The sequence below is a fragment of the Crocodylus porosus genome, unplaced genomic scaffold (assembly GCF_001723895.1).
Source record: "Crocodylus porosus isolate Cpor-Errol unplaced genomic scaffold, CroPor_comp1, whole genome shotgun sequence".
NCBI classification, from domain to species: domain Eukaryota; kingdom Metazoa; phylum Chordata; order Crocodylia; family Crocodylidae; genus Crocodylus; species Crocodylus porosus.
Genome location: NW_017728943.1, coordinates 10,954,727 through 10,963,905, shown reverse-complemented (window position 1 = coordinate 10,963,905; position 9,179 = coordinate 10,954,727). Strand labels below are relative to the sequence as shown.

The following is a 9,179-nucleotide window of genomic DNA, read 5'->3' as shown; positions in this document are numbered from 1 at the left end:
ACTCAATATAGACATTGGATTTATGACACATTATAACCTGCCTGACATTTGAGTCATATGGTACCTACCTGACCCAACCTCTCACATTCCCTGCCCTTTTTCTTCCTGGTTCCCCACCTTTGCCTTTTTGTTGCTTTTTTACCTTGTATTATTACCTCTGTAGTGTTTTCCCTTTGGCCTTTCCCCCCGCCTGTTTTCTTCCCCCTTCCTTCCTTCCTTGCTTTACCTTTTGTTTTCCTACTTCTACCCTTTTAGATTTTCACTGACATCCTGTCACACTTTTAGCTTTCCCCATTCCTGCTTTCCTCATCAACTATTCCCTTTTTCACAGACTGCCTCTTCTTCACGTTGTATTTTATCTGTTGTCACCCTTTGACTTTTCCCCCCCCACTCTCTTCCCCCTCCCTACTTTTCCTTTTGTCTTGCTTATCTCTACCTATTTATATTTTCACTGACATCCCTCTGCACTTTTAGCTTCTCTCATTCCTTGGAGGTCTCAGAACAGCAGAGACTTCCTATGCCTGAGGAAGAGTGACTTGCTAAGAAATTTTTTCCAAGTACCCAGTTGGTCTAATAAAAGATATCACATCTACCCAAAGAAACTTACCCGCCTTGGTTACTTGTAGGATTTTTGCTCCTCTTCTGTGCCTATGCCTGCCAGCACACATGGTTGAAATAAGCCTGCCATTTCAAAAGACAGGTCCTTTGTTCTCTGCCTGCAAGAGTTCAGCTAGCATCTTGAGGCAATGAGGCCTGGTGGGTGGATGGATGGAGAGAAGGAGAAGGTAGGAAGGACAAGTGTTGGACTCCATTAAGGATGTAAAAAAAAGAAGACAAAGAACAAGAGGAAGCAGGTACCACACAGGTGAGCTTCCTTTTCACACTCTTGCTGTGGGTTCTCTCTCCTGCCTCCTCCTGGCCAAATTTCCCTTGGTCTTGAAGAGCTCTGGGGTCTCCAAGGGACCTGCACTCCATCTCAGTGAGTTTGGTGTCAGGGTGTACTACTATGGTTCCTGCCTATGTGCTGCAAGGTGTCACTAACAGCCACGAAGCCCACACCCATAGCTGGATCTAAGAGGGGGAAAAGGGGGTGCAGGAGATGCCACCAGTGCCCTAGCTGCCAGGGGCTTCTTCGAGTCTCCAAAGCAGGCGGGAGTCTCCCTCTGCCCCCGCACTGCGCCCCTGCTCCCTCCCCTCTAGCGCAGGCCCGTCCCCTCCCGCAGCAGGGTTGCCTCTGGGTGCGGGCAAGGGCCTTTGTGGGAAGTCCCGGGTGCCTTGGCTCTCCGCTCCGCACCTGCTGGACCAGCTCGCACGGGGCGGCCCCACTGCGCTCAGGCGGCGAGGGGGCGGGCCCGGGAACAGCTACAAAGGGGCGGCCGCGCGGTGAGCGGCATGTGGCGTGGTGGACTGAGCTGAGCGGAGCGGTGAGGTGAGGTGAGGTGAGGTGAGGTGAGTGGCGGGCCGCGAGCGCCGTAGTGCGGGGGCGGCTCGGGCTCAGCCTGCGGCGTCCGGGTCGGCCGGGAAGCTGTGCCGTCCTCTCCTCGGACCTGTCGCCGGCGCCTCGAGCGCGCGCGCTGAGGAGCCCCCGGCCCGGCGGCGGCATGAAGCTGATCAGGAGGCGCCGCCGGGGCCTGTCGTGCTGCCCGGCCTCCGGGGCGGCGTCGCGGGGAAGATGAGCGCGGGGTTCGGCTGCTTGTAGCCACCTCCGTGGCCCGGGCCGAGAGCCGGGAAGGAGCGCGCAGCGCGGGCCGGCGCGGGGCAGGCCCTTCCAGGAGCTGCGCGAGTACGAAAGCCCGTGCACTGAGCGGCTGGGTTGCCTCCTCATGCCTCTGGGTTGAGCTTCACTGGGCAGTGTCTGCTGCATCCTTGGATTTGGTCAAGGGTTGGTGTGCTCTGCTCTGTGCCTCCTGCAGATCGCTTATTGTGAACCTTTGACTTCACTCCCTTCCCTATTTTTGTTTTTATTTTGTCCCAAGGAATTAATTGTTACTTTCTTGGTGGCCTACCTTTTTAAGGGAGGCTTATAGTGTTTCTTGGTGGGCGCTGGCCCACCATCCCTCGAACATAACAAATACGCCTGTGCCAAACCTATTAGAAACCTGCTAGCTGAAGTTAGCAGATGGTGGTGCCTTTGTGATGGGTCTGCTCTTCACATAGGCGTTTTGGGGAGTTTTCTTTTTTTTTTTTTTTTTTTTTTTTTTTTTTTTTTTTTTGGCACAGAGTACCTTCTGTATGTCTAAAACTCCCTCTGGAGAAAATGACAGTGCCATCATCCCTTTCCTGCAGAAATAACTGACAACAGGAGAAACAGCACAAAGACAAAATGGAGTTAAAATTCTTTTGCCAGACTGATGTATTAAATGCACTAGTTCATGAGTCTGTGGGTTTTCTCCTTGCTTGGCCTGATGTTGGGAAAGGGTGGAACAGGAGTCATTTCAGATCTCTTCCAACCCTAATTGTGTATGACCACGAAGTACCTAAACGTTCTTCTACCACCCCATGTGTAAGATGCAAAGATGGCATGGAGGGCCTCAGGCTTTGGTCTCCAGTAATCTAGAGCCCTGTGGAATATTGGGGGTTGAAGCATTTTAGAAGTCTAATACAATTTCTCAGCACTCCTTCTGTGCCTTGCCCCCTGCCCCAAATCTTTGAGGTGGCCAAGAAGACCTTGCTATGGCAGTAGTGTCAGGACACTTGATTGATGCCTCTGGGGACTGTGCAACACCTGGCCTGTGAGTCTTTGATACCGTTATTTCAGAGTCACTTGCATCTGAGAAGTGCTAAGCATTTGGTCTTAATTATTGGTATCAAACAGCATTCAATCACTAATGGAAAGCCATTAAGTGGTTAGCCAGCAACCACAATAGACAAACCTGTGTGGCTCTAGGTACCCATCTTTCCTTTCCTTTCAGTTGCATGCTTGCACCATTCCCATTGAAATCTCATGATGCCTTCAATGGACCTCCAAGCACTTCCACATGCCCTTAAGATTGAAATGCAATGTGTGGGGTGGATGTTGCCTCCTTCCTACAGGTGAGGAGTGACATGGGTCCAATGACTTGCTCACTGCCTCCGTGAGGCTGTGGAGGAATGGATTTAGAAGAGGGGTGGCAAAATATGGTCCACAGGTCAGATCTAGCATGCTGGGTAACTTCATCCAGTTCACAGGTAGGCACCCACCAATGAATTGCCTCTGCCCAGCCTGTAGTTCCCCCTGCTCTGCTGGAGTACAGTGTACTGTGCTCCTGCTTTTGCTGGCAGGAGGCCGTTGGCTCCAGCCAGTGTTCACAGCTTCCAGGCAGGGCTGCTGCAGCTGCCTGAGGAACTGCTTGGTTCTCCTGGTCACCAGCAGCTCCTCCTGTTGCTGCTGCAGTGTTCTGGGTAGCAGGTAGGGAAGTGATGGTGGGTGGGAGTCCAGAGCACTGGGCCAGGGCTGGCAGGAGTCCAGAGTGTGGGCCCTGCACCAGACAGGGTGGTGGAAATGCAGAACCTGGGTCTATGGGAACGGGGGGTTGGCCTGGTTCCATTGCACAGGGTTCCCCATGACTCGCATGCAGCTCATGGGACTTGTGCACTGGTGGGGAGAGCCCTATGGTGACCTTCCCCACTCCCTGCCACCATGTACAGCTCTCTGGACTCCTCTGGGAGTGGTGGGGAGCCCTGTGTAGTCAAGCCAGGTGAGCTCTACCCTGTTCCCGGCTGAGTTGCATCTGGCAGCAGGGAGTAGGCCAGGCCACTGACTCCATCACATGGGGCTTCCCTCAGCAGTGCACAAGTGGCTCTGACCAAGTCCTGGGAGCTGCACCTGAGCCATGGGAAGCCCTGCATGATGGAACCAGGGTGCACCTCCCGCATACCCTTCCCCTGTGCTCTCTCCCCCACTCCCAACAGTGCACCACATGTGTGCATGCATACACTCCCTCAACCATACCCTCCACATATGATATACAAGAGTAAGACTTATTTTGAGCTATTATGCAATCACCTCTATATACACTACACAAACATGTAAATCAGGTCATACTTTTTAAACTAAAATTCAAATATGTTATAGTAGATGGTGGGTTTGGGTTTGTGTTTTTAGTATACATTTTGATTGGGGGAGGGGTTTTCTGGTTCCATGATGACCCCCTCCCTCCTCTAAAGGAGTACTTCTGAGGGCAAGGGGAGGGACTTCTGGTGGCAAAGTTTGGGGTTAGTGGTAGGACTTCAAGTCCCAAGATGGTCACCAAGGTGTGGGGTATCTGTCAAGTGGCAGGGCTACCTTTTGTGGCCCTCAACAGATGATCAAAACTCATTAAGCTAAACTAACTCATTAACCCCTGATCTAGAACCTGATTTCCTTCAGCAAGACACAGATGTGGCGTTCCATCTGTTGTATTGATGCAAAAGTGGCTGTTTGTCAGAATGGTACAAGATTAAGGGACTCTGAAAAACATTCTCTATAAGCAAGATGGTGCTAAAACTTCTCTGCAATGGCAAGAGCATCCTGGTGCAGTACTCCAAGATGGAGCAAGTAAACAGTCTTGGGACTAGCTCCTCAAGTCACAGTAGAAAGAGCCTTATTGCAGTAGTAATTTAGGATACCCTTTCTCTTGCTCCCAATCCCCCATACATTTGCATGTTTTAAATGTTCTCCAGGGATCTCTAATTCTAACTGACCTTACATTGGTTACCATCAGCTGAACTTTAACACAATGATTAAGAGACTCTAAAAGGTCCCAATCTGTTTCTCAATCTTTATAGAGTCAAGGCACACTTTGGAAAGTGCCAACTCGTAGCTTTTGCCCTTTTGCCTACCGAAAAATAATATAACAATTTTTTGGTTACAAAGACAGAAACTATGGATTTCTATTTGAAATCTCTGTGTTTATCATGTGTATCATGCTTGTAAACCTAACCGTGCTAATACTTGTGTGGCACCTTGCAGCACCCTCAGAAGGATCTTAACACACCCCAAGGTTCTGTGGTTGAGAATTGCTGGTCTAAGCAGTATATTGGACATCCTATGTCAACCTACTGAGGTTTGTGTAACACTACTCTTTCACCCTTAATCTGATTTAAGATTGGGCTAGATATTTAACAAGCTTTGGCAGTCTTTCTTCTGAAAGTGAGCAAAAAGCCAGGGCAAACTTAAATATTTGAAAGAGGGTAGCATTAGATTAGATAATCATAATTGATTCCTTTCCAAGAGATTAGGGTGAGTATGGAATAGCTTTAGCTTTTTTCTCACTTGACCCAAGAAGCAACTATATTCAGGGTACTGAAGTGCCTTAACATTTTCAGAAGAGTAGAAAGAACTCAATGCTTAACTAATGAGTGTGACTGACGTGCAGGGTGAGCAAGCCATCACAAAAAGGAAGATGTCTGGAGGTATTGGCAAAGAGGGATTTACATTTTTCAGGGGGTTGGATTTCTTTAAGGTCTGGGAATATGCAGTTACAGTATATGTACAGCAGTGATGCGGACTTTTTTCAGTATTGTGTCAGTTGATGAATCTGATATAAAACTATAGTTTTCAAAATGCTGGTCACTTAAAATTCCCATTGATTTCAGCTGGCACTATAACTGTTCAGTACTTCTGAAATTCAATCCCTTTTTAGGGTGTTTGCTCTGAGCCAAAGTTGATAGTCTTTCCTCCATGACTTGTCCTCTGAATCAGCATCCTATACGTAGTAACCTACTGAAATTGTGATTTTTGGGGTGACATCTGCAAAATCCATGAGCGGGGGGGAAGAGAATTTAAGGAAAATAAAAAGGTGGATGCTCGGAGGGAGCCAGCAGTCTTTAGGGCACTGCTGCAATCTGCTGGGCAGGGAAGGGATGAGGTCATGTGGCTCTGCCCCTTGCCACCAATTAGTAGCTGTCCAACATGCAGCCCTGCCCCTTGCATCAGGGGTAACAGGTGGGGTCACCAGGGTCCCTCAGCCAATCAGAGGCATGGGGGGAGGTGCTTTGCTCTGCCTGCAAAATAGCTGCCAGGCCGCATGTTCTTCTGCCTGTGAAACCAGGGGCAGCTCCCTTGAATTTGGTAGGTCCCTACCTATAGGACTGCAGCAGGCCTGCTATACTAAATCTGCCTTGAGGCAATACTGAGCATGAAAGTGTTGGTACTTTTTATACCAGTATAGACCAAATATCCTCTTGGAGGAAAGGCTTCCTGATTTTTAACTTGTGGGATGTAGATAAATGTATTGAATTTAGAATTTGATGGTGGGGAGGACCCCTAAATTTCCTATATGTATATCCTGTTTTCTCTTGTTTTTATATGTGTCCTAATTTTGAAATTTTTTTTTTTTCTCCCCTCCTCAGTCTCTCTGGAGAAAAGCAAACCCTAAAATGGCAGGCCAAGGAAGTAATACAGACTGCATGTCATGTAGTGTACTGAGCTGGGAGCAGGTCAGCCGTTTGCATGAGGTCCTGACAGAAGTCGTTCCAATCCATGGCCGGGGCAGCTTCCCAACCCTGAAGATAACCCTGAAGGACATTGTTCAGACTGTCCGCAATAATCTGGTTAAGATTGGCATCCAAGTGCATGATGTCCGACTGAATGGTTCTGCAGCTGGCCATGTTCTGGTCAAGGATAATGGGCTAGGTTGCAAGGACCTGGACCTTATTTTTCAAGCCTCTCTTCCAAGTGAGGCTGAATTTCAGCTAGTCAGAGATGTTGTCTTACGATCTCTCTTGAACTTCTTGCCAGAAGGTGTGAGCAAGCTCAAGATCAGTCCAGTGACTCTGAAAGAAGCCTACATCCAGAAACTGGTAAAAGTGTGTACAGAGTCTGATCGTTGGAGCCTAATATCACTTTCTAACAGACATGGCAGGAATGTGGAACTGAAGTTTGTTGACTGCATACGTCGACAATTTGAGTTCAGCGTGGATTCTTTCCAAATCATATTGGACTCCTTGCTTTTTTACTATGACTATTCTGAAAATCCCATGTCGGAAGGCTTCCACCCAACTGTGATTGGGGAAAGCATGTATGGAGACTTTGAGGCAGCCTTTGATCACCTCCAGAACAAACTGATTGCTACTAAGAATCCAGAGGAGATCCGAGGTGGTGGACTCCTGAAATATAGCAATCTCCTGGTGAGAGACTTCAGGCCCATGGATCGGGAGGAGATCAAAATGCTAGAGCGCTACATGTGTTCACGCTTCTTCATAGACTTTCCAGACATCCTGGACCAGCAGCGCAAGTTAGAGATGTATCTTCAGAACCATTTTTCCAAAGAAGAGAGGAGCAAATATGACTACCTCATGACCCTGCGGCAGGTGGTGAATGAGAGCACCGTATGCCTCATGGGGCATGAGCGAAGGCAGACTCTGAACCTGATCTCTCTACTGGCACTCAAAGTACTGGCAGAACAGAACATCATTCCTAGTGCCACTAACGTTACCTGTTACTACCAACCAGCACCTTATGTCAGTAATGCAAACTTCAGCAACTACCATATTGCAAACTCTCCCATGTCCTATAGTCAGTCTTACCCTACTTGGCTGCCCTGTAACTGATTTCTAACTCAAGTATTTCTTAATGGAAATTTCTGAAAGGCAAGAAATTGTATGGGTGGTGGGAACTACCAATTGGCTAGGGGGCTATCTGTTGGGAATGTGTGGCTTGATTTCTTATTTCCTTGAAGGCAACATGACACTACTACCAAACAGTTTTGCAAAGTTTTTTAGTACTCCCTGCACAAATGCTGCAGAAAGTCTTGCTGTCTTTCAGTTGTGGGAGGGGCCTGTGCCCTCAAACTGGAAAATTTAATTACTAGTTGTGAAAACTATGGCAGACTTGTATCCAAGTGTTGTACATAGAAGACCAGGTAACAGCTAGCTAGTTATGGAGAGGAAACAGCAAACTTTAACAGAAGTATCTGAGCTTGGAACAGCAGTAGGGTCACTTGACTACTTGATCCCCTTGTTTCATCAGGTCACAGCCCCTACTCCTTCCATCTAAATTCTTGTCATTTTTCCATATGACTGTACTTAGGTGAGCTGTCTTTTAGTAGTTCATGCAGTGTATGAACTGCATGTACGTTTAGCCATATAGAACTAGTCTATGTATGGACATAACTTTTTCATTGAGGGCCGTGATCATGATTCGTTCCTGAAAACCATTGAGCAGTGTAGCTCATCTGGAGGAGCAACAGATTGTTTGTTTTCTTAAGTTAAGGTTTGACTAACAGATGTCCCTGAAGCTTGAGCTAGTTAGATACCAGTCTTGAGTGCACACATTTGGAAGGTAGCTTCTTGCAGTCAAATGAAAAACGCTCCTAGAACACACAATGAAATGTACTCAAGACTGGAGTCCTTGGGGAAAATTTTTTTAAAAAAAACAAAACGAAGTACTGAAATGGTTTAGGGTGATGTTTTTTGGGGGGGGGGGGTTGTTTGTTTTTGTTTTTTTTTCCTTGAGAGAATAACAAGATTAATTTTAGGACAGAGCTGTGCCATTCTCATCACAAGTCTCTTAAAAGGCACGTGGTGTTTACTTCCTCTCTAGTTATAGGTTGAAGATTTCTGGGTTTGTCAGACTTGTAAGACTTCTGGGTATTAAGTCTTACAATCTTATCACATTCAAGGAATATTCACCACAGTGACTCTTACAAATAGCTATACTCTTGCACAACTTCAAGAAGGATTTGAAGGTCCCCTTCATTTATCACTTAATCTCATGCTTGCTTCCTGTCTTAAACTGAAGCTTTTTTTTTAACTTAATTGACAATAGCACTTGTGCATGTTCACAGCACAAGATGATGGGTGTGTGGGTTGCTTTTTTGTTTTTGTTTCCCTTCCACCCCATGATGTATTCTATTTTTCTTTCTCTCTTTGCTGCCTCTTGAAAATTAGTTTAAGTGGTAAACACCTAAGATGGGGCTCACCACAAAGACAAACCTACCTCCAGGCCCATTTCTCCAAAGAAGAGAGCTACAATATCTGAAGAGATAACAGTACATCATTTCATGAAGGCAAGGTTTACTTTTCAAGAGAAGACTGGTCTTTGATGAATTTCATGTGGTAAATACTAACTTGCTTTTTTCCCCTCTAACCTCCTGTACCTTGGTCAGGGCAACAACACCCTAATTATATAGGGGGCTGGACAGTGGGGTCTGAAGCTTACTGGTGCAGTGGTATATATGATCTATTTGTTAATTTAGTAAAACGCAGTAATTCAAATG

At 47.0% G+C, this 9,179-nt stretch overlaps 1 protein-coding gene across 2 annotated transcripts; it reads left to right on the top strand.

Moving 5' to 3' along the window:
• Positions 1–1,228: 1,228 nt before the first annotated feature.
• FAM46C (family with sequence similarity 46 member C) lies at positions 1,229–8,310 on the top strand. Of its 2 annotated transcripts, none has more exons than XM_019548673.1 (2): positions 1,229–1,429; positions 6,313–8,310. In XM_019548673.1, the coding sequence occupies exon 2, from the start codon at positions 6,340–6,342 to the stop codon at positions 7,510–7,512; it is 1,173 nt and encodes a 390-aa protein (XP_019404218.1). In that variant the 5' UTR covers positions 1,229–1,429; positions 6,313–6,339; the 3' UTR covers positions 7,513–8,310. The 2 variants fall into 2 exon arrangements, with proteins under 2 accessions (XP_019404218.1, XP_019404219.1); XM_019548674.1 differs by lacking the exon at positions 1,229–1,429 and adding an exon at positions 4,916–5,024.
• Positions 8,311–9,179: the final 869 nt, after the last annotated feature.

Bases quoted from the DNA above. Each gene is read 5' to 3' on its own strand.
- FAM46C (XM_019548673.1), top strand. From the start codon at position 6,340: ATGGCAGGCCAAGGAAGTAATACAGACTGCATGTCATGTAGTGTACTG.